Raw genomic sequence first — 26,260 nt, 5'->3', positions numbered from 1 at the left:
GCTGAAGTTGTGTTTCGTGACTGCGGTATTTCTAGGAAGTCTTTCTGATCTGACAGAGCTTTGAACCAGTGTATATGATTTCACCAACCTTGTTTGATTAAAATCTTTATTTGCAGTAATCCTTCACTGCATCCCTTTCTGAAATGGTTACACCAGTATTGCACTTATATATAAACAGCCTTCTCTTCCTATTATTGAATTATCTTTTCACAGATCTTGAATATTTAACCTGTTGACCCCCAATTCCCTGTAAACGGGTCCACACTCACCATTGATCACAATGGGTTTGGGCCAAACCAAGGTAGTGAGAGGGTTATAAAACTCATGATGATTTTTAGGTCAACAAAAACATTTTCCAGATCCTTACAGTCATTTGAACATTTGTGTGAAACCAATTTATAAATGACAGGCTACCTTGATGTTAATAAACATATCTATCGTGATGAAGAGTACTGGTATTGTTAATGCATTTATTTCGGTTCAATTTCTTTCAAACAGAAAAGAGAAACATTTTGCCAGCTGATTCAACAGATGAAAAATATCCACACTCATAGCAGTGACATTGACCAAATATCAGTGTTCATTGGAACATGGAATATGGGTAAGAGACTGGCTTTACAAAATTTTCATTTTCACTATTTGTCTTAAATTTCCGTGTAAATTTGATCACAAGATACAATACACTGCCTTATCACAATCTATGTTGTACACTTTGTTTCCAAATGCGATAAGGTTACTTTGACCTGTTCACCCCAATTTCCTGTAAATGGGTCCAAAATCACCACACATAACAATGGGTTTGGGCCAAACCATAACAGTGAAAGGGGTAACATTGCCTGGCAGAGGTAGTGGGTATGGTACATACACCATATAGGACTGTCTATATGATAATAGCCCCTTATAAAATTTAAAAAATAGAGCATTGTGCTTAACAGATAAACATTTATGCATTCACAAAGCTGAATGGCACTTGGCTGGATTTAATATGTAGTCATTCTCAAGATCTTCCAATTACATGCTATATTTTACCTGTATTTCACTTGGAAGCTAAACACAGGAAATAGATATCAGTGACTGGCTACGGCTTTTATATACCTTTGAACATCAAATTATGATGAAGTTTGGTGTTGTTTGTGTTGTCATAAATTCTCACGCATATTGCATGAAAAAGTCAAAATTTGCATCTATGCAAATAAGTTTCCCTGGAACAAGCTGCTTTCATTTCCACCTTTTAGATCCCGTTTCTCACACCTTTCAAAAGTTTGTCTGTCTTTTTTTAATTTTAATTTTATATTGTTTGTATGGTATTGTTTGTTAGGAAAACCTACAAAGGTAGAAAACTTCATTTTTGCAATTTTATGATTTTTATAACTGATCAAGAATGTTCAACTTTAACTTGAATATTAATGTTGATTGAGTTGTAGGCCAAAAAAAAAGATAAATTTAGAATTTACATAAAATTATTGAATTAATAAAGGTATTATGTATAGAAAAGAAACTTACAAATCCTTTTAAACATGTAACTCTAGTTATCCCATTTATTGCTCCCAACATACAGGTTTCATTGGAAATTGTATCTTTCCAATGTTTATCACAAGGTTGTATTTTTGCAGGTACAAGTTATTAAAGAATGGTTTGCCTTCCACGATGACAAATATTTCAGGAAAATGTATCCATAAGTTTTGAAATAAATAAGATAAGCAATATGTTGGCCTCGTGAAAAATACTTTTATCAAGACTTTAAAGATCCAACTACTTGAAATTTTAAAATTGAAAGAAAACATGTAGGAGAAATGGAGAGTCTGTTGAGCAATACTGACAGCACTTAAACGTTTGAGTGCTGTAATTTTTCCCACCAAAATTGTAGTGTAACATTTTACTAATTTTTATGAATTTTTCTGTATTTTTTTGAAAATTTTGGACCAAATGGACATCGCATTTCATTGGCTACAATTTTTTATCAAAATTTTGGCAAAAATCTTAAAAAAAATTGACTGGGGTATATTTTCTTAAGGCAACAAAAATTGACTTTGGCGCTCAAAGGTTTAATTAAAGAACTTTGCTTCTTGATTGAATAATACGCCCAGGTGACACAATGCCCAGTCCAGGTGGTAAGCTCAAATCCTGGATCCAATCGGAAGGGAGCGGGAAAACCTTGGATTCTCAGATTCAGATGATGCCTCATGATCTGTATGTCATCGGAACTCAGGAAAGCATCATGTCAGAGAGAGACTGGGTAAACAGAATCAAGAGGGAATTACAGAATTGTGTCAATGTTGATTTCAAAACAGTAAGTTTCAAAATTCTCTTTGCCATACCAAATTAAGTGCATGTTGACCCTAAAAAGTGGTCAAAAGCTCGTAATACCTATAACTAGGTGTATATGTAATGATATTTGCCATTATTTTTGTCCTGTTTGTAAAAAGCAGTTCCTTGTTTCACTCCCAAAATTATGTCAAATGCCGTGTTGTTCAACTTTTGCATCAAAGCCTATATATGTAATATTCAGTGTTGTTGTGATTAGGGCTAGAGTTAATTTGTTAACAGTAACACAGCATTTTGTGTTTTAACATTTTATTACTGTAACAGAAAAGAATTTGAAAATATACTGTAACAGAGAGCATAAATAATGAAAATATTATCAAATTTGAGCGATACATATTACATATTTCTAAATTTGGTATGTTTATGAAAAATGGGCCAGGTTGTATTTGCAGTTATAATCTTACCAACCTTGGATGGCTTTCTGAAATGTACACCTCAAGACAATTGTTAAATCACTCATCGTGTTCCCAGTTTTGTACAGTCTTATCTCAAACTTTACTGTAGGAGACATCCGTCATTCCTGTAAAAATTCTGCTCCATTTCCAATAATGCCTTTCTGCAGGATCATATCAAGTTTTTAAGATTTCATCAGCACAGTTCATTACAACTAATGTCTATATTGTTTTCAGTGTCATCAGCACAATTCGTTACAACTATATTGTTTTCAGTGTCATCAGCACAATTTGCTACAACTATATTGTTTTCAGTGTCATATGCACAATTTGTTACAACCATATTGTTTTCAGTGTCATATGCACAATTCACTACAACTATTTGTTTTCAGTGCCTTTAGTCAGGCCAGCATACTTAAAAACGCAGTCTTGCATTGAGCTCTAATATGTATTAATTGCAATTGATCTTTATTGAATTTCATTACATTTATTAACAAGCAACTTCTTTAGCTGCAGCGTAAAAATACCATAATAGAAATATTATCAAAGAGATAAAATGCACATACTAACCATAATATGAATAAAACACATAGATATGAAAGCAAAAATGTAAAAAATCTACAAATACCCCGGTATTTGCAAAGCCAGAGGTAACAAGCACAACAATTCTCGATGCTTGGGAGAGATCAGACTTTAACCTTCTGACATCAGTCAAAATTACTCTTTCACTGTCACATAAATCTTATTAGAATTTTCTGAAGGTGTTATATTGTTCTTTGTCATCATTATAAAGTAGCTCTGTTTCTGTCATAAATGATTTACCATTGATATAACGCCAGGAAACGTTTGTAACTTGTCACAAATGATTAAGCTTGTGAAGACAAACAGTCTGTGACAAAAGTTGACACACTGACAAAAGCTCCGTACTTGCCAACCATCTGTCGGTAGAATCTCAGAACTCTCTGATTGAAGCAGGGGAATGTCAGTGAGCAAACAGTGGCACAATCAAGTCAGTGTGTTGGATGTCAGATTTTTAAATAGAAATTTTCTAAACTATGTCAAGGTGTGGCTTAATCATTTCCTGACTGCACACGTTTATCAAGATACCTGACAATGAAACAAGAGACTTAACAGAGTGCTTTTAAAGCTAAAGTATGAAGAAGTATTGATTGCAGCTGCAGTTTTAAGCCAATAGCAAATATGTATGTAGGAAATCCTGACTTACTTTGAGATATGGTTTTTTATCATATCTTTGTGTTCCTTTGGATAAAAACATCATTTGTTTTTGCAACGCCAAAGGTCATGAATGCAATATTTCTACTGATCTGTAATATGATTGTCAATGGTATTTGAAATTTGGGTTAAAAAGTCTGTTGAACCACATGAGCCTATATTGGCTTTGAAATCAGCCTCAGCAAAAGCACCTAAACGAAGTCATCAGGCTGATAGATTTGGTAGGAACAAAAATAACAGTAAGACAGAAAGCCTAATATATAGCATAAAGGCCAAAGACCATTCTTCTCTCATGTTAGGGCATCCCAGAATGGAGAAAAGTTACCCAAAATGCTGATTTCATCGCAGAATTAATCACGGTAGAATGTGCCTTGGAACAGTATTTCTTATGCTCATACTCTCCTGGTCTGCTGCTCTTATATGGACTCAGTTTGCAGCCGGGAAGAACTTTCTTAAATTAAACAATTCCTGATACAGTTAACACAGGGTGTAGTGGCCATTTTGCATTTCAAATATATGTAATCCAATTCTCTTATTCTAAAATTTGCTCAGTGACCACCGATTTGTATTCTGGACTAAATTTTACAACAAAAGGTCTCATTTAAGGTAATTTGCACCTCGAAAGTGAAAGACTTAAACTTTTGCTCTAACTTTCCTCAAGGAATCTTTCAATCATTTTCTTTCAAAATCAACAATAAAAATAGGGGGTCACCGTGCAAATTTTGGTAGCGGAGAAACAAATAACCCAAGATTTACCGATATTAGAAATTCAAAATGGCCGCCATCCCTGTGTTAACTCTATGGCGAAAAATAAAAATTTTCGAATTTCAAAAAACTAAGCCGGTGAAAAGTTTTCTTTCACCAAGAGCTTTAAAATGAATCCCCACATGTGGTATATCAGAAGAGAACTGTAAAAGTTTGAGAGTCCGAATGTCTGTCCCCGAGGTGCGTTCTACCTTAAGGTGGAGAGTAAATATGTATATCAAAAAAAGGAAGATGAAAACTGATACTGGTACATGCCAAATGTATTTTATACATTTGGCATGTACCAGCTTTGAAAGTGAAAGCCTTAAACTTTTGCTCAAACTTTCCTGAATGAAACGTTTAACCATTAACTTTCAAAATCAAGAATAAAAATCGGGGGGTCACTGTGCAAATTTCGGTACTAGAGAAACAAATAACTCAAGACTTACCGCTATTTAAAATTCAAAATAGCTGCAAACCCTGTGTTAAAACTCTGTGGAGAAAAAAACAATTTCCGAAATTCGAACAATGAAGCCAGTGAAAAGTTTTCTTACACCAAGAGCTTCAAAATGAACCCCCACAAGTGGTAGATCAGAAAAAAATTGTGAAAGTTTTAGAGCCCAAATATCTGTCCGAAGGCGCGTTCCAACTTAAATAATACTCTGATGATTTTATCCATTCAGAATTGAAAGTAATTGTTGTACGTATATGTTGTTCACATCCATGATGAATGTTGCCTTTCAGGTAGCGGTGTGTTCACTTTGGCAGATCAGACTGGTAATTCTAGTCAAACCTGAGCACATTCACAGAATTAGCCATGTAGCACAGTCTACAGTGAAGACAGGCATTGCCAATGCCCTAGGTGAGTGTTGTACTTATACTGTGAATGCTATCTACTGAATGATTACAAACGATATTTGACATTTTGCGGTAGTCGTCAAAAAATTTTATTTGGCATGATTACTCAGATTCTTCTCATGTAGTAAAGTATTCATCCTGACATGCCATTTTGATCAATAAATACTAGATAGAACCATGTCCTTTAACATAAAATTAAAAAATGCTTAAGATGGTCCAAGACTTCTTCTGCACTTCCTTTGAAACAAATATTCACAAGTGATATTTATTTATGAATAAGGCTGTAAAATGCAATATTTCCATTAAAAGGTTCATAGATAGTGTTAACAGTTTGCTTTCAACATCCTAGTGCTCTACCAAAAGAGAAGATCATCGATTTTCCTTCACCAATTAAAGCCAGCCACTAAAACAGGAGAGGTAGCGGCAGTTGCCGAGGGTCATGTGAAATATTGCTCTTGATTTGGCAAGGCTTATCAAGTTTACTTGTAGTCAAAACTTCATTTGCGGGCAGGCTATGATTTCACTAGCCACAACACAGTAGATCATATCCACATTATAGGCTTATTCATGATGTGGTATCATTTGACAACTGTCTATCACAGTAAGATGCAGCTGAATGACCTTCCATTGATGTGGTGTGTCCATGGAATTCTAGGTCACCACTGCAAGGCTACAGCAAAGCATTTCAGTACTTTCTAACTTTTTCTCAATCCCAACAGGCAATAAAGGTGCTGTGGCTATCTCATTTAATTTCAACGGTACCTCCCTTTGTTTCATCAACTCACATCTCACATCTGGAAATGAAAAATGTGCAAGGTAAGGATGTCCCCAAAATCTGTTTTCCAAAAGACATTGTTATACATCCCCATTCAGTCTTTGGTTTTGAAATCATTCACTCTTCTCAGCTTTAAGAAATTTATGAATACACCGCACATATGAAAAATATCCTGTGAAATTTTCAGACACTTTATAGAGATTTTACTTCACCATGAAAAACAAAGGGATTTTTAAAGTTGGTTTAATATGAAATCATCAATAAATACAAGATGTTAGGTCATATCACACCAAAACGGCATTCAACACCATCTAGTTTCTCATGAAGGATCACAGGCAAAATTGGTTGCTGCAAATCTAAGAAGTTATTTAAAATCGCATTATATTTTTATGCAACTCATTTTGTGTCTCTCCTGGACAACTGTGACACGTCGGATGCTATAGTGTTAATCTGTTCACCCCAATTTGCTGTAATCAGGTCCACACTCACCATTGATAACAATGGGTTTTGGGCCAAACCATTGTGGTGAAAAGGTAAATGCCTCTCTTTTTTTTTGCTTCAGACGGAATCAGAATTACTTTGACATCTTGAAAGGTTTACAGTTAGGACAGAAGGAACCGTTCAATGTGACCAATGCCTTCCACCATCTCTTTTGGTTTGGAGATCTCAACTACAGGCTGGAGAATCAAATACAGGTATGATATCAGAGTTGCTCACATCCTTATACAGGAAAGCTACAGCACAGGAATGATAATTTCAAAATTGTTTTTGCACTACATATATGCAAGATAAATAGTTCAAGGTATTATTAAAGACATTCTTTTCTTTTTAAATTCATAACTTTGTCTTGATCAGTGAACGATATAACAGGTTAACCTTTTCAGTGCTGTAATTTTTCCCGCCAAAATTTGAGTGCAACATTTTACCACTTTTAAAAATTTTTCTGTAATTTTTAAATAATTTTGGACCAAATGACCATCACATTTCATTGGCTACAGCTTTTCATCAAAATTTTGGCAAAAATCTGAAAAAGTTGACTGGGGTATGCCATATAAATTGACTATGGCACTCAAAGGGTTAAGGTCACTTAATCATCATATTTATTTATTTATTTATTCTGTATTTTATATATTGATGTACTTTTTGTCATGAATTTAACTGACTTTCTGACAGGATATGCTTTCATTATTGAAACAACACTCAACAGAAATATGAAATGCCAAAAAAGCTTTTATGTAGAAACGAAAAAGACAATCACAAACAGTAAAACCAATTTTGTGTAAAATATCTATTAACGTAAGGGCATGGGAAAATGATAATTATAATAATCGTCATTACTAAAATTTTCTGACATTGTTTCTGTGTTGGTGTTATATTTGTTGTTATTGTATTATTCTTTTTTTGCTGACATATCTTAATCTGAAAAAAGCTGAAAAAAGCTGTTATAACAATAACAGTTCATACTGAGTAAAGTTCATAATATTCTCTGTGTTTAATTTTTCATTGAACCTGCAGGGTATTTTAAGACTGATTTGTGAAAAGAAATATGACAGTCTTTTAGAAACGGATCAACTGAAGACAGAGCAAAAATATGACAAAGCCTTTGCACAATTCAGTAAGTGTTTATGTTCTGTTCATAACACTGTTAAGGGTCTTCACCAGAGATCATATACAGCTTGATCTTCGCTAGCTAGCAATTACAGCAACACTGCAGAAGCCATGATAATCAGACTAAGCCCACTTCAGCCATGAAATAAATTGTCCCATCAAAACAGCCTGGTCCAATCTTGTAACATTGAGCTGTAACCCCCTTAACAGATAATAGGATTCGGTTGGTAAGATTACGATAAAATTTCAGATTAATGAAGGATATTTCAAGATGCAAAGTGATCATAATGTGTAAAATGTTTTGTTTTCTTTCTGTATAGAGGAAGAGTGTATCACTTTTCCACCGACGTATCGTTACAGACGAGGGAGTAATAAGGAATATGTCTGGGAGAAAATGAAGAAGACAGGAGTAAGTGTGCATAATCTTTCATAAAAATCTCAGAGAGCAAAATATCAATCCAACAAATTTTGCTTGGAAAAGCAGAGGGATAGCCAATTTACATAACAATGCAAATTTGCATATTGTTCTGTTGTGAAAATGTGTTCTTTTGTATGCTTATCAACATATGAATAGATTGCTCAAAGATTAGGGATGGCCAACCCTCTCACTCTCCATGTGGAGAACCATGATATGTGCCATTATTGTCACATAGAAAGCAACACAGTGTTTCGACGTCCAAAACATATCCCCAAAATATCCTAAGGTCTGTTAATTGTGAAGAAGCTAATGATCTACAACATTTCTGTAAAGACTTTATAATTAGTAGTTGTGGAATATTCTAATCAGGTCCAGAAAATATGAGACATGCGTCACAACTTCATAGAAAGCCATGCAAAGTCAAGAATTTCACACTTTTCTGAGGGAAAATGGGTGGTGCCGGTACTCCTTGTGTATGTAGAGAGGATGCGTTATGGAAAATGTCTATTGATTTGCCACACCAACAAAGTTGGAAAGTGCCTATTTGACTTCAACATCTTCATGTCCTTGAATTTTCAGTGGCTTCAAGTGTACATACTCTTGCAGAAGATTGGTATCTCGCACTCTTTGTTGTTATATTTATACATTTGTGGAAACTAATTACTTTTTGACCCATTGACAGGTGAGAGTAAATGTTCCATCGTGGACTGACCGTGTTCTGTGGAAGAGCTATCCTGAGATGTACATTTCAAATACATCGTATGGTGAGTTGCCTCAACTATTAACATGACATGAAAAGACTTTTTTTAACTTCCATATAATTATTGTTGCTGCATTATTGAAGTAATCATGATAGTGAAAAAATGTAATTTTGTATTTGTTATGTCAGAAATGTATGAGAGAGCAGTTATTCAGTTATGGTATGTTTGAGCAACTGCACCGTCTTACCAAGTTGAATTAAAAGAATTTGTTTTGATCTTCTTTTGTCTTATCCATCCCAGGATGCACCAACGACATCTTGACCAGTGATCACCATCCTGTCTTTGCTACCTATGACATTGGTATAATCACACAGTTTGTGTCAACAAGTTACAATGGTATGGATATCTGAATATTGGATCAACTTTACATCATTTTCAATGAATGAACTTGAACTTCAAAGTCTCTGTCCTCCTCATATTGAAATTTACAGTCCACTGTCGTATTTAGCAAAAAAATTTGACTCACATTTGTTTGAAATCACAATCCAATATGGCTGATTTGTCACTCATTAAGGCCAATACAAATCTATCCAGTATATTTTAACAGCAGCAGAATCTTTGCTGTTGTGATCATTATATGAATTATCCCAAAATCATTTTTGTGTCACCCTCATGTTGAAATCTAACATTTTATTCGCAGAAAACATTCCAAAGGAGTTGGGTAGTGGTGATACGGCAGTTCGTATCATTTTCACAGAGGTGGAAGCCAGAGTCAAGACTAAAACAAGCAACAACAAGTATTGTCTAGAATTCCAGTCCATCTGCCTGGAAAGTAGGTTCATTCCCAAAGACATTGTCAAATTTGATGAAGCGAAATGAAAAGTAGCAAATGGATCAAAATGTTTCCATGTTCTCCAGGTTTCATTTTCACAATGTTAAGTTGCATTTAATTCATACTACCTGTCCTGGCCACAGACTGCATGGTATGAACATACATGTCGGTTTGAACAAATGAAACACATCGTTGATGCAACTTCAATCACACAAATCTTGTCAATTTAGAAAATGCTGTCATGTGATACCAACTCATATTCAACCTCAGTCTAGGTACCATTTGAATTTTATACTTTGCACGCACAACAGCCACTGAGCAAACTTCTGCAGAAATGCATATTCAGTTGTTTTCAAAGACATTGCGATCTGTCATTAAATTTTGAAAGTTTGATCAGCAGAGGGATTTCCTGAGAAATGTCCTTCAAGTTTTGTGAACAATATCGATCAGGTTCTTCAGTTGCATGAACACATTTCATTTTCCTGTAATAATATGCCTAATTTGCAGGAAGGGTCAGAAGCAAAGGAAATAGACAGTGGGCCATTGGCAGTGGAATTCACGACTACATGTCTAGTCCCAAATGGACTGAACCAGATATGGCACCCGTAAGTAAACTTTCTCATGTACAGTCCAAGTCATGATCATAAGTGACCAAACCTGCACTTTTATATACACATTTGTTTTGCTTATGTTGTGACTTTACCAAACATAAGAATTTTCTAAAATGTAAATCTAGTGAATGATATGTCAGTTACATGCAAAAGACTTACTGCCTAGTGATATGGAGCATGGTTACTTAATCTAAAAGGCAACTGATCTGAGAAGGATGATATGTCAATGACCTTAATAGACATGTGACCTTTGACATGCCAGTCATTTCCACAAAGTGACCTTTGACATAGTCATTTCCTCAAATTGACCTTTGACAAAGTCATTTCCTTAATGTGACCTATGACATACAGTCATTTCCTCAGTGTGACTCAGACTGACATAGTGCAGGATGTGCTTTCTGTTCAAATGCCTGACATTATTTCTCAATACCATGCAAATGCTGCCACACATCTCCCACATCCAGTTGGTCACAAATGTCATTAGCTTTATAATGTAGATGATAATCATGCAGCATTATCATACAAGCCTGACTTCTGTAAAAACTCATGACTTGATCTATGTTCTATATTAGGAAGTCACACTCGATATCTCCGTATCCCGAATGAGCACTACAAATGTTGCATATGTTGAGTAAATATCACATGTACTAGTATACAGCTCACACAATGAAAAGTCAATGTTAAGCCATATTTTCATTCACTGAAGCATAGACTTAACCTGTGGTTTGGTATTAAACCTGTGAAGATGTCATTTAGCATGTGGAAAGAATTTACAATTAAATAAGGAATATCTTATGATTGACTAACAAAATACAAAGAAGAATAAAGATATTCACCCTATGATCCAATTTGTGATGTATTAGAGTTACCATGTCATAGACAACAAGCAGCAAAAAAAAAAAATCTTTCAACCCTGGCTTAGCCTCACACCAAACTCAGAAGGTTGGGCAAGTCTGATCACAACTTCAGATTGTGCGTTTGTTTTTTTGCGAGTTTTTATATGGTATGCTTTCCATATTCTTTTCAACATGGCTTTGCCAGACCATAGATAGATGGCCATGGACTTCTTCATTCCCTCAAATCAATTGAACATTGACGTCACCACATTGCAATGAATCATTCATATTCAAACACAAACAAATGTAATATCCATGAGCTGCCATGTCTGCATTTGAAAATACTGAAACAAAAAGATCCCATCATTTATTACACCAAGAAATCAATATATCTGGTGTGATTTCCTGACATTCGACAGTCATTCTGCAATTTCTACTTTTCAGATGATGCCAATTGTGCCTGACGTTGCTTACTTAGAAGATCAGTATGTGTTGGTAGCTGTGAAATCTGACGATAATGATGAATATTATGGTTTGTCTCAACCTTCTCTTGTTTTTCCTTCCTGTTTGCTGAAACTTTTAACTGGTGCTTTTATGTACTTCTGGTGCACATCACAATCACCTCAAGCTTTTCAACCTTATTTTCAAGTACATCCAGATTTTTTATAATGTGAAAAAAAGTTAGAGTACTTGCAAAGACATCATGGCCATGTTTCTCATTTGTTCAATCTCTTCTCATGACAGACATCCCTATCACAATTTTGATTATCCCTAACAAAACAGATTGCTATTTCCTGCTGAAATTGTAAATCAGTGTGTTTTCATGACCTTTGCAAATAGTTCAAGTTCAATGTTTTCTTCCCACAGGTGAGTGTATATTAGCCCTGAAATCAAAATTTGGTTCAATGCCATCAACGTTTAAAGAAACCCTGAGTCATCAAGGAGAAGTGACAGGTGAAATAAAGTAAGCTTCTGTTTTTTAAAACATTATTAACATACACAGACACTCACACAGACACATGATGTTCACATGATAATCACAGAAGATAGACAAACAAGATCACGTACAAACTCAAAACTAAATCATAAACATCTGTCAGTGCTCTGTTGTCATATGATTTATCATGAAGGTTCTTCCTGAGTAAGAACCTGGCGTAGATTATTTTTTTTAATAATTCTCCAACAGATAACATCAGCTTGACAGATCTTTTAGTTTCAGTTCTTGAAGGTCAGTTTACACCATCAGTTTAATTTCAAAAATAAGGAAGATTCACAGGCATGGGCAAGTATACAGGGTTCATTGCAAGTCCAAACATTTGCATATATCTAGTATTTGATTGATTTATTTCCTCTACAAGGGGCTACATGCATGTGAAAACAGACGAGACATTATTGGAGACAATAAAATCAAGTCGAAGAGACCGAACTTATGGTAAGATCAGCTTTCTCTACATATCTTTTAGTAAAGCCTTTTTTAAGGAAAAATTAGTATATTTTATCCGGATTGGATTTAAAGTATGAGAACTGTTTGACGTTTTAATTTCTGGCCAGCAAACTTGACCCTAGCGGGATAACAGTACTATCAAATTTAATAAGAAGGAAGTTTGCAAAAATACGTATTCCAGAAGGGATTCTAGTGATAAAATAGAAGAGCGACTCTTCCAAAAATATTTTGACTTGGAAAGTAGCACTTTTTTGGAAGATGACAAATCTTGGCTCTTTTTTCCTTTTGAAAATAGTGAGCTAAAATAAAAATTAACTGCCCAAATGGAGTGTAAATCGTGTACAGAATGCATATAATTGTTTATGCAATTTAAAACTATTTCAACACAGTTAAAAAATCTTGATGTTCGTTTGTTTTTGACCTTGTATAATTTTCCTGAATTCAAGCCTTTCACATCTTGTACATGTGTGGTGCTATAGCATATGGTACAGCTTCAGTTGAAATTTTAATTCTCTTTTCTCACACAGTTCTGGCTATACTTTGTAGTAACTAGTCACTGCTAATTCACTCTCACCTTTCTTTTCAGACATGATAGTTATGGAAGGCGGTAGGCTTTTACTTTCATTCTGACACCTTGCAAAGCTCATCTTCAGTTAAATTGTTCACTTCATGCTGTGGTGTATTTTTAGGGAGCTGTAGTGTGTAGTGTATCTTGGACAGTTGATGGTTTCTTGTGCTTGGTCATATTTATTCATCATTTCCATCAGCCAATCATGGACTCTCAAACTCACATCAGTGTTTTTCATTGAACAAAAATACACTTTCATAGGCATTTGAAGTTTTTTATTAATTTGTCTAATCTTTACCAAACAAATTTTGGCATAAAATTTCGATGATTAGTGAAATCAGTGTTACGGAATCACTCAGGTACAATACATTGGTTGTTTCCTGAGTTATAGAAGTTCCTTCAAACATTGCCTGTCAGTTTGTCTGTTGCAGATTCTCAAAAAAAAAGGCCAGTGTTTATAAACCAAAACCAAACCAAAAGTGTTCGCAAACGAACCATTTGACTTGATAAATGTCTGCCTGGTTTTCTGACCATCTGTCTAGTGTAATTTCTGTAGTTTCATAGAATAACAGTAGTCGTGGTGATAAATCAACACAATGTACACAAAATAAGGTCTGTATTTAATTTTGATTTTGAGAACCTGCTGCAGGCTGACAACATTTGAAGGGCAATTTTATTCCTAGTTCAAGTAATTCAGCAGTGCATTCACCCAAAACGTTGTCAAATTTACACTGAGAATTTGTTGTAAGATGGAGTTGTACAAAGTGTCCTTTTGCAATTGTTAATCGTGAAATATAAATCAAACATGATGTGGATAAACCAGCACACATCTCAAGCTGGAATGATCTCCAAGAAGCTGTCACAGTGTTATTTCAATCGAAAAGTGTCAGCTGAACAACGTGTTTGACCCACAATCCATTCCTGGACTATAAAGAAACTTGCTGAGACAACTGAAAGCTATGACTGTCCAAAGAACTTTGAAATTGAGTTCAACTAACCTTACTTATGATCCTCCAACACCAGCTCTCACAGGCTCATTAATCCTCAACAATGATCATCTCCATCTCATATCAGTATTCCTGTCATTCATGCTGAACTGGCATTTTCAAATCTTGGTGCAGATTGTACAATATTGAACAGAATAAATTTTTCATCTTTTACAGAGCTGTTTCTGTCACTCAACTATTAAAATGAAAAACACGTGCTTTGATCCCAAGAATTTAGTCTGTTTTTTGTTGTCAGAGGATTGCGCATGCTTTGCTGTTATGTGTTTCCCATTTACACCAAAGTTTAGAGCATAAATTTTCTGAGTGTATGTAATATAAAATGAACAGATCTGTATTACATGGTTGTTGGCCATGAAATGTCTTTCAGGCATTTCCCGTCTGTAGAACACATTGAAACCAAAAGTTATAATAGAGTTCTGGGCTATATTGCCAATTACATTGTCTTGAGGTGTTATATTGTCTGAGGTATTTTTGCATGACAATAGAGCAATTTTGTTACATGCCTTAATTTGGTGTAACTATACCTTTCTATCAACAAGAACAATAGAAGACTTGTAACTGCAAACATCTGTGCATGTTTCGTTTCCAAGGGTGGGAGTTACCAGTGATTCAGATCATAAGCTGTTTGTTCTGTGAAAAATATTTTTTGTAAGTTTACTTATATAATTCTGTGAGTCCTGTTTATTAATTGGGAAGATGCATTTCTAAGGTTTGTTGAACTTAAATATTAATGTTGAACAGATCTATAAGCAAGGTTGGTATCAGAAATCAGTAGTAAAGTGGAAATTACCCATTGTTTTGAAGAGTTAGTTAACGCGAAACTTAGAAAATGCAGGGTTTAAAGTCTGAAATTTTCAGAGCTGAGCAAATCCTTTAGTCTGAAGTTTTTGACCACCAACTCTCCCGCATGGATTAGTAACATTTCTGTTCCCCCTGCTCCAACTGACAAGTGAGTACTAAATGTGCTTTTATGGTAAAGAATATGTACAGGACTAGCAAACTGGACTGCAGAACCACCCGACATTAACCCTTTGAGTGCTGTAATTTTTTTCCCACCAGAATTTTGATGCAACATTTTACCAATTTTTGTGAATTTTTCTTTAACCTTTTTTTTTTTTGATAATTGTGGACAGAAGGATATCACATTTCATTGGCTACAGTTTTCTGTCAAAATCTGAAAAAAATTGATCAGTGGGGTGTTATTTTATAAAGGCGAAAAAATTCAGTTTGGCACTTAAAGGGTTAACCCTTGGAGTGCCAAAGTCAACTTTTGTCGCTTTTATAAAATATACCCAGTCAATCTTTTTCAGATTTTTGCTAAAATTTTGATATAAAATTGTAGCCGATGAAATGTGGTATCCATTTGGTCCCAAATTAACAAAAAATTATAGAAAAATTCATGAAAGTAGGTCAAATGTTGGAGAAAAATTCTGGTCAGAAAAATTACTGCACTCAAAGGGTTAATAGGTCAACACAGGTCACAGGGACTATCAAGAATGAATCCCTCATCCCTGAATAATACACCATATGCATGCAGATTATGTAGAATAGGATTCAAATATATCCAATATTAGTATGCCCTAAAGTATGCTATACCTATACTTTACAATGTAGTGGTAGTGCTGTAAATACTCTCAGCATTAGTATGTAGATGATGAGGATGCATTAACACTGTAGACTAGAGTATGCACACCTATTTAGTGCTTCGTATCTGCGACTCTGTACCAAGTAAACAGCTCTTCGATAACAATAACAACACCTGCTTTTACTACTTTTTATACTTACAGAACAGGTTGGACGCACCCATTCATGGTGACTGCTCATTATGCAGCATATACATGCGGGTGCCAAGTAAAAATACATCCTTTTAATACTCATTTGAATTTGATCATTTTTCAGATCGTGCGTAAGTTGGATCGTCATACATTGTGGTTGTATTTTTTTCTAATGTCTTATATCTATGCTCATTTCTGCACTTGTAGATTTTTTAATTATTTCTAAATTTTTCTGTAAAAGCATGGTGCATGTGTCTCAGTTTTATTTTCTTTTGTTTTTTCTTTCTTTATCAAATTCTTAATTTAGAATTGGTTTCCTTTGAAGAAGGCAACACCCCGCATTCCTCTCCGGAATCAACTCTTCTCTCCGTGGCCGCAAGCACGGGAGAAAGGCCGTCGCCACAGTTGCCGAGGAAACAGCAAAAACAGCCCCTACCGGCGGGGAAGGGGCCAGTACCCCCTGCCCGGAAACGGCATGAAATCAAACAGACTAATTCCATGTACGAAGATGTTGCAGGCGACGTCAAATATGATGGAGGCACTGTTGAAAAACCAACACAACGGTGCGTTCCGGAGATGTATGAGGTCACCACCATAATGGATCAAAACCAGCCACACATTTCTGGCCGACACTCCCCATACAACAAACAGTTGTCCGAGCCAGGAGCATCTTCAAGCAAACCGCCATTACCGTTGCGGTTGGCGGTCACCCATGACAACCTGGCTTACAGCAAGCCTGTAGAGGACGATGACGAAGACGACACGAGCTACTTTGAGTATCCGCCCGGACCACCACTACCATCAAAACAGCCAAACAGACCTAAGAGTCCATTGACCACCAGTAGAGGGCTCCCTCCATTGCCACCAAGACCTCAGCCGAAACAGAAAGTGGACGTCCCACCACCGCTGCCTCCACTTCCCAGAGATGCAGCACCTAAGAATGAATCAGCAGTACGTATTGCTACCTGATAAAAAAATTCTCAAGAAAAAAAAGCATTTTTCATAAACATCTTTTATAAAATAGATTTATTGCCCTTACTTTTGTGGGCCTTTTAAATCTCCTTTCCGCAATGGCCTGTCTTTTAACCAATAGTTTTGTAGGCTTGTGTCAAAATATCAGATTCACTTCTTACAACTGATTTTTGTCTTCCAAATATTTCACTAAAAGGTAAGTAGTTGTATCTTTTGATGATTCTTTCACTGTTTTTGTTTTTTATTGTCAACTACAGTTTTGTGTTTCTATTCCCCAAAATGTGTTGGAATACTTAGGATACATAAACAGTATTTAGCTCATCAACTCAGTCTGTATCTCTAGGATGGCATTGTTATCGATGACAAGTGAGGTCTGGTCCAAACTGGAATTTAAATGGAAAGAACAGTGCATTCTACACTGGACACTACGCTGACAAGATAAAGAGTAATTGTTTCAACATGCTCTGGGGGAAGTAGAACAAAAACTTGCAATTGAAATATGAAACAAAACTAGTGAAAAAAAATCATCAAAAATTATAGCTACTTGTGTCCTTTAACTTCTGCCTAAACATTCAAACAATCCTTAAAGTCAGACTTAATGAATATTTTACCTGTTTAAATTCAGTGCTTAAAACTTGGATATGTGGCCTTGTTCCTGAAAGTCATTCATAAATATACAAATGAGCTTATTATGATATGTCATAGTCATCAAACTTTCAGGATCTAAATGTAGGTACAACTAATATACCTTCAGTGTTCAATCAAATTCAGTGCATTAACTCTGACATCTGGCGTAATCACAGAATTTCATTAAACATGCAAATTAGGTATTAATCAGTATGTCATGCTCATTAGACTCAGCAAAACTAATAAGTATGTCAAATAAACCTTTGATGTCTGATCAAATTCAGTACATTGACCTTTGACATATGGCCCAATCACAGAATCTCATTAAATATGCAAATTGGTACTTAATCAGTATGTCATGGTCATGAGACTGAGCATAAGCAAAACTAATAAGTATGTCAAATGAACCTTTGATGTCTGATCAAATTCAGTACATTGACCTTTGACATATGGCCCAATCACAGAATCTCATTAAATATGCAAATTGGTACTTAATCAGTATGTCATGGTCATGAGACTGAGCATAAGCAAAACTAATAAGTATGTCAAATGAACCTTTGATGTCTGATCAAATTCAGTACATTGACCTTTGACATATGACCTAATTACAGAAGAAATAAGCTATTAATCAGAATATCATGCTTCTCAAACTTTCAGCATAAGCAAAGCTAAGTATGACATAACTACAGAAGTCTCATCAAATTCAGTATGTTTTTTTCTGATATATGGCCTAATTAAACAAATTCATTAAATATGCTAATTATGATATTTTACACACTTCAAACTGCCAGCATGACTAAATCTAAGAATAAGCAATGTACCATTGAAGTTCAATCAAATTCAGTACCTTCACATTCGATATAGTGTTACCTAATTAGTTATATGCAAATTCCCTTTACGGTCAAAACTGGATAATAATGGACACTGAAATTGATCTAAATGTTATCACACTTGCGTAATTGGTTTATTAAGTTGTTCAAAAATTTGCCTCAATAGTTGCATTTAATTAATGTAACTGTGGTGAAAATCAAAGAGCTTTTATAGACCAATAATAAACACACACCAGAGAGTACATTTTGCTGTGCACTTCACATGCACTGAATCATATCTACACTCCTTACTGGCACCCTACGTTACATTGTATCACAGCCGAGTCTGAGTTGAGTGTCATTAGATTCGTGTTGCCTTTGCATTGTATGGAGTTGGCAAAAAAATCATGATCCACAGGAAAATAGGTGTATGTACGCCAGAAGCTGTGTGTGAGAACGTTGTTGAAATGTACAGGAAGTGAAAGTCAGGAAACGTTTACCGGTACCCTACACACATACCTCAGACACTAATCAGTTCCTAACGGCCGATAGGCTTTGTGGAAGCCTACTGTGAAACAACACTATCACCTGCCTGTTGTTTGCCACAACTTAACTACAATTATGGATCCTGTAGTACATTTTGAAACAACTTTACAAACCAATTACACAAGTGTAATAACATTTAGATCAATTTCATTGTCCATTCTTACACTCGGTTTCATAGTAACAGTTGGCCTAATTACAGAACTTCATTAAGTGGCCTAATTACGGAATTTCATGAAATATTCAAATAAGCTATTAATCAGTGTGTCATACTTATCAAAGTTTCAGCGTGGGCAAAGGTACTGGTAAGTACAAAGTATGTCAAATGTACATCAGAAGTCTGATCAATGTCTGTGCATGCAGTTTTGATATACACGGCTGAATTATACAAAAGTCATTATGTAAGCAAATTAGCTACAAATTGCGGTAAGTCACAGTCATTGAACTTGCAGCATGACTTGATGTAAATATAACCAATGTACAGTAGGAGTCCAATCAAATTCAATTCGTTCGGTTTTGAAAGATGACAAAATTACAAAAGTCGTTAAATATGCAAATGAGTAACTAATGAGCATGTCATACTAACCGTACTTTCAGCATAACGAAAACTAAGTGTGATCAATGTACCATAGAAGACTAATCAATTTCTGTACATTCAGCTTTGATATATGTAGCCTAATTACAAAATTAATTAAATATGCAAATGAGCTCTATTATTAAAATGTCATGCACATGACTTTCAGCATAACTTAGTATGATCAATTAATCTCTGAGGTCAATTTAAATCAGTGCATTAAATAGTATGTGCCCTAAATACAGAAATTCATATAATATGCAAATTAGAAAATAATCCGCATGTAACACTCCTGAAACTTCAGCATATCTAGACCTAAGTTTGACCAACATACCTCATACATAATGTATGGCCTATTAATATATTAAAGTGATTGGTGAGATATGCAAATGAGCTTATAATCAGTAAGACTATAGAACGTTTTAAATGCCTACAGTTACATCAAATTTTGTCCAGTAGTTCTTAAGATACAGCTAAATGCACAAGTATGCAAATGACCACACCAACTTAACTCAAAAACAGATCTTGATCTTCCAATGATCACATTATGTATTAATGTGTCTACATTTTGACAGTCATTTTTTAAGTTATGACTGAAACAAAATCCATCTATGGACGGATAGAATGACACACACATGCAGACGCATGCACATAAAATACATATATGGACATTGTGGCAATATTTAATACTGTCTGGGCCCCCAGTTCTTCTATCCCTCTATCCACACACCCAGTGTTCAAAAATGCTCATTTTCAACAGCCACAATCAAGTTTACATCTGCCATCTTACATTTGCTTCTAACTTTTCTTAGTTGCTTTTTTGTCACAGAAACTTTTCATTCACCAATTTTGCATTTCATAACGTATCGCATAGGTAACAGTAGAATAAAAAATTCTCACCATACGGATTTTGACTGGTTACTGCCGAAGTAACAGTATTTCACTTAATACTTGCACATACTTTCCTCTGAACTCAGTACAAATGTTATGTACATGTAGTCTAGAATCAGATGGACAAACTTCCTACCTTCAACTTCTTTACCAAGCAATTGAACTAATCCATCACTTTAATGACTGAAACTACAAATCTTGTTGAATCTCATGTAGTGGTGTAGAGTCATTACAGCTCTAAAGTCAATCGCAAATGGATGGGAGGCAGTATTCTGTTTTGAGAAAAAGTTGCCAGCACATGCAGGCAGAGAAACCAGTTGTGTTTTGCAGGCTAGTGACTCTTACCTTCACCCCTGCCCATGACGCAATTGGTGCTATAGCTTATCATAAAACACTGTGGTCATCGTGCTGGGAAAATATCCCCATAGGCTAACCATAGGGCATCATGTTCACATCACAAGGATAATTGTTGGTCATGAAATACAGAAATCAGGACTTGTGTCTGAATGTGTTTTTAGGGTCTGTCTGTTTATAACTCTCTAATGCTGCAAATTTGACATGCCGTTCAGATTAACCATTCAAAAGATGTAAAAAATTCTCAGTAGTGTACATTCAGATTGAGGGAGGTAAGGATTTGCCAAAGACTAACCCTTTCACTGTCATAGCAAACAAAAGAGACTGGAAGATTTGTAGTTTGAGGGCGCTTAAGCGGTTGCCTCAAAGAAGAAGAGTTAGAGCGCCCTCATACAGCAAATCTTCCATTCCAGCAAAATTGTAGATCTTGTTTAAACATGTTTTAACACTGGGAATGGAATATTTCATTTTTCTTCACTAGGACTACGAGGCCCTGGTTAAACCCAAAACAATAAGTCAGTGGATGTCAAATATTGGCTTGCCTTACTATGCGAGGGACCTCATTGAAAGTGGCTGGGACAATATTGAGTTTATCGACTCCATCACCGACGAGGACCTAGAGGAAGCTGGTATCGTGGACGTGGGACACAAACAGCGCATCCTACGAAGCATTTTTGAGATGAAAAGACACTGACCTTGGAGATGTAAATACTATAGACATTCCAGCTTAATCCCATTTTTTTAAACACTTAAGCCACAAACCTTGTGATCCATCAGAGTTTGAGCAAGAAGGTGGAAATTGTGACCAAGCCAAAATTTAGACATTGATATATTTCAGCTGTAGAGGGCGCTATATGATATAATTGCAACTTCCACATTGTATGCGTATGTCATTTGCATTGTTTTCATATTCAAGAGTTCAAAGCCTGTGGAAGTATGAGGTGTCGTATGTCTTCCCAAAATCTGAAAGAGTGCCCTTGACAACAACTGCTGCAAAAGGGAAAGCCCAAACATTCTGTTATGATAACACTACCCAGGGGTTGATAACACTTGCAGCATCTTGGTCAGCAAACAGAGAATCTCTTCCATTTGTGATCCGTGACCAAGCAAAAACATGTAACAACTTCTGATCATGTGACTGTTGAATGGAAGTACAGCAAATTACAAAGTGCCACAGCATGTGGTGCCAGTTCCTCATTTTTGTAGGACTATATTTGTTGACAGTGTTTCACACCATCTTTACTCAGAAATAGGAAGTAATGTTACATCTGATATTTAATAAGTACGGTAAACCTTTGCCAAAAAAATTCATTTTTGTAATTGAATAAGTATTTACCATTTATTTTGACAGTCAGAATCAGAGATTTCATACAAAGTTGTGTAATATTTCATAATCATATTTCATATCTGTGATATATTAGAATAAAAGTTGAAGTTTTCTAGGTTAAGACAAACGGCAATAGTCAGGATATGAAGCTCTAAACAGGATTATTTTAAGATGTTAAAGTTGAAAAGAAAGTGATAGGAGCAGACAGTTCAGCTTTGACAAGGGACCAGAACTTTTCTGATAGAGATGGAAAGGAGAATTGACAGTAAAGGCAGATACATGCACATATACACTGAGGTCGTATACCACGTACAAAATAAGGAGATGCTGCCATAGTCTGGCACTGAAAGTACAAGCAGAGACATGCTGTGAGGATTGATCGTGAAATTGCTGACTGTCAATATTCATGAAAGTATTATATTTCAGATACGAATATTCAATGTATTTGAATCCTGACCCTGAGCCTAATGACTCCTTAAGTTACTAAATCACTAAATATCATATTCATGAAAACCTTATATTTCGGATACTAATTTTCAAAATTGTTCTTGGGGCTTCTGTCTACATATTTGAACCCTGACCCTAAGCCTAATGACTCCCCAAGTTGCTAATGATTAATGAAAATAATACCTGCTCACTTACCTATACTCTATATTACCATCATTACTGCTGCTCCAATATTACAAAAGTTTGCTGTCATAAATGGAGACTAGAGTTTTTCAGTGCAAATATATTTCAAACAGACCACAACGTGTTAAAAGGGTATATTTTACTCCAAAGTCATATTTTCATGTGCCTAAACATGATTAAAATTTGCTGTCATTGTGTTGGCCATTTGTTGGATTATGTCAATATATATATTTTTGTAAAAATTGAAAATAAAGTTAGTCATAGTAATCTTAGCCCATACTGAGCATTTTCCTAATGACATAAGGAATCTGGAAAATACTCCATTGTAATGTGAAATGAAAATATTTTGTGATTTTAAAAATGTATTACACATTTTATGATTTATATGTAGTTCAGGTTATGGAGCATACATAGAAATTTTTAAATTTATTTTTTTCATTGAGAAGACGTTCTTTTTACATTTTGATACTGAATTTAGGGAGGAATTTATTGTTGAATTAAATGCAGTGGAGTGTAGGAGAAGAGCAGCTGTTTGACAGACTTTTTTTAAAAACAAATCACTTTCTAAAAAGAAATCATGTGCATCCGAAAAAAAGACAAATGTATTGTTATCAGTAAATATTCATAAGATAGCAATGCAGAATATAATTGAAAATCCTCATGGGGAACTGGGCTTTAACTTTCAGTGATGTCCTGATTATTTTTGCCTTACTGTGATGAGTAAATATCTCTCCCAAAAGTAAGATCAAGTTCAAAGTCTTGGTCCCACTAGCACTTTGCATAGTGTGCAATATGCAGCATTCTTGAAAACCAATGCATTGTAGTCTGGATAAAAATTCATGGAACATAATACACATACAGGCTATATTGACCTGCTGTATGGCAATATTGACCTGCTGAATATTGTGTATGGCAATATTGACCTGCTGAATATTATGTATGGCAATATTGACCTGCTAAACATTATGTATGGCAATATATTGATGTGTTGAACATTTTGTATAGTTATATTGACCTGCAGAACATTATGTATGGCTATATTGACTTGCAGAACATGTATATATCGGCATAGATGTTGGAGAAATTGTATTTTATAAATGGAGCAAATATCCTGCAAAACATGGTAACGGATACAGCTAAATGGAACATAACAGTATTCAAGTTTCTGAGCAATGACTTGCGGATTTTTCGAGTTCATATGAGATCAACAAAGATAGACTTTTGTGATGTGGCTTTAGAAGCATATGCCAGCAAGTTACAGACCATGTGTCGTCATGAAAATGCAGATGAAGTGGGTAGGTTTTGAAAATTATTCAAGAAGTCTAAAATCAATTTAGAAATCCCCTGAAATTGTGGGGTAAACTAGAGATACCTCCATTGGTATTACTGAGCATTGATTTGGACAGTTACGGAACTATTGCACAGCCGTAGAAACTATCCTAATTTCAAGTAAAGAAGGTAAATTCATATTTTCAAATTACTTTCAAACTTGAAACTTCTGGCTGGATTTCAAAAGCCACAATGTCTTCTTAACTCCACAGACAGCTCTGTTTTTGTGTAGATTCTAAAACTCTACAAATTACTAGTAGAGCCAAATTTACTTTTTGTTTGTAGGTTTTTAATACAGTATGAACAACTCCATAGAGGAAACATTGGTATCAACATAATAATCAAAGGGTTTCACATGGAAAGATGCATATTTTGAACATGGCTAGCATTTAATCAACAGTCCTTTGGTGGTGGGCTCCTGCAATACGCACACTTTTTTGCTTGGAGTTTCTGAAGTTGGCTGAACTCGTGAAAAATGCTCCCTTTGAAGTATTTGCTTGTAGTTTTTCAGGGAGAAGAAAAGAAGACACAAAATGTCTAAAATACACCAATCTGATTAAAATCAGATGTAGACTACGGCGAAGTTATACTTATGCGGTACTTGTTGTTGCCTCTCACTACGACAGCAGGAGAATACCGCCCAAGTATAACGTCGCCATACTCGACATCTGATTTTAATCAGATTGAAAATACACCAAAGTGCAGAGGAAACTTTGGTTTTAAATTTAAAGTTTACAAGTGACAGAGAGAGGGAGATGATGATGTTCATGCAAAAATGCCATTATAAAAGAATATGTAAACTAACTTAAGCTGCCAAACAAGAAGAGAATTTTCAGAGTTTAGTGAAATAGTGTGATTTTTACAGACACAACTGCTGACAGTGTCAATGTACATGCATAAATAACCTGAGAAAATTACTATTTTCAGGTTTTATTCAGAAGTAACAGATTGCTGTAAACATTTCATATGAATATGTCAATATTTCTGTGAAGATCATATGTAAGAAAAAAAGTATGCCTGTGCATGTCTTTGGTATACTCATAAATATCCCAATTTTCAGAAATAAAGCTTTTGATTTTTAAATGTGTTTTGGTGCTTTTTTTCTGTCAAGTGAATATAGGGTATATAAGAGCTAGCTCGGACGTATTTAGTCGGTAAAAATTTCATGGTTACTGATTTTATTACATTCACTTACTTTGTGGCAAGCAAATATGCAATTGTGATTACTGAGTGAGTGTGGTCTTTGTGTATGTGTGTGTGTTTGTGCATATGATTAAACATAATTGTGGTGTCTTTTTATATCACAGCATTATGGACAGATTGATGTCAATGTATCCTATGAAAGTTTTAGGGATGAATTGGCAGCGAGGGATTCTGTTTCCATGGTTGTGAACATTTGTGCATGTTGTGCCTTACCAGTTAATGAACTTGACCTGATGGTGAAATATGAACTTGGCAGGATAAGGGTTTACTGCGCTGTAAGAGAATCTCACATCCCAAGGACCTGGGATCAAATTTCTCACACGAGTTGGGGATATTTTGTCTCACACGAGCCTGTGGCTCATGTGAGACAACATTGTTCACATACACTATGGTTTCATGGTCTGTTAATCATCTATACAATAATTTTCATGGTTTTGAACAGAATAAACACAAATAACCATTCAACAATAACTCAAAATTGTAAGTTCTGGACATGTACACCTCTGCAACCAAGCAAGTTAGTTCAACAAGCAGTGTCACTGTAATTGAGGCTTATCTTTCTTTGTTGGAGTTGGATGACAAGGATCATTACGATGAAATTTCCTTTCACCGCGGTGTCCGAGTTGGATTCTTTGTACTACAGGGCCAGTAGCTGGTATTTCTGATAATTTTCCTATCATGATTTTTAATGTCAACTGCAAGTTCCTTGTTCCACTCCCAAAAGTAGTAGTGATACACAGTATTCAGTTTGTCAAATCAGCCTATACATGTGTACACTTCATTGTTATTGTTTAAGAGTGAATTGTGGTCCGGACTAAAATTCAAATTTAAACAATAGCTGTGTATTTTACACACATAGATGCTGCGTTGACAA

At 35.2% G+C, this 26,260-nt stretch overlaps 1 protein-coding gene across 2 annotated transcripts in view; it reads left to right on the top strand.

The window, feature by feature from the left end:
- The window catches only part of LOC139118568 (phosphatidylinositol 3,4,5-trisphosphate 5-phosphatase 2-like), a 44,423-nt gene extending 19,157 nt beyond the window's left edge, over positions 1–25,266 (top strand). The window contains exons 10-26 of one of the 2 annotated variants that reach the window (XM_070681932.1): positions 499–601; positions 2,088–2,290; positions 5,439–5,556; positions 6,272–6,368; positions 6,890–7,022; positions 7,843–7,942; positions 8,256–8,344; positions 9,036–9,117; positions 9,355–9,450; positions 9,755–9,886; positions 10,394–10,491; positions 11,778–11,865; positions 12,201–12,297; positions 12,692–12,765; positions 13,364–13,384; positions 16,435–17,078; positions 21,379–25,266. In XM_070681932.1, the coding sequence (XP_070538033.1) occupies positions 499–601; positions 2,088–2,290; positions 5,439–5,556; positions 6,272–6,368; positions 6,890–7,022; positions 7,843–7,942; positions 8,256–8,344; positions 9,036–9,117; positions 9,355–9,450; positions 9,755–9,886; positions 10,394–10,491; positions 11,778–11,865; positions 12,201–12,297; positions 12,692–12,765; positions 13,364–13,384; positions 16,435–17,078; positions 21,379–21,591 (2,388 nt within the window). In that variant the 3' untranslated portion in view covers positions 21,592–25,266. The remainder of the gene's footprint in view (positions 1–498; positions 602–2,087; positions 2,291–5,438; positions 5,557–6,271; positions 6,369–6,889; positions 7,023–7,842; positions 7,943–8,255; positions 8,345–9,035; positions 9,118–9,354; positions 9,451–9,754; positions 9,887–10,393; positions 10,492–11,777; positions 11,866–12,200; positions 12,298–12,691; positions 12,766–13,363; positions 13,385–16,434; positions 17,079–21,378) is intronic. The other variant, XM_070681933.1, reaches the window with a different exon arrangement.
- The last annotated feature ends 994 nt before the right edge of the window (positions 25,267–26,260 follow it).

Source organism: Ptychodera flava, chromosome 19, assembly GCF_041260155.1.
Source record: "Ptychodera flava strain L36383 chromosome 19, AS_Pfla_20210202, whole genome shotgun sequence".
NCBI classification, from domain to species: domain Eukaryota; kingdom Metazoa; phylum Hemichordata; class Enteropneusta; family Ptychoderidae; genus Ptychodera; species Ptychodera flava.
This window is presented reverse-complemented; position numbering and strand designations above follow the sequence as displayed.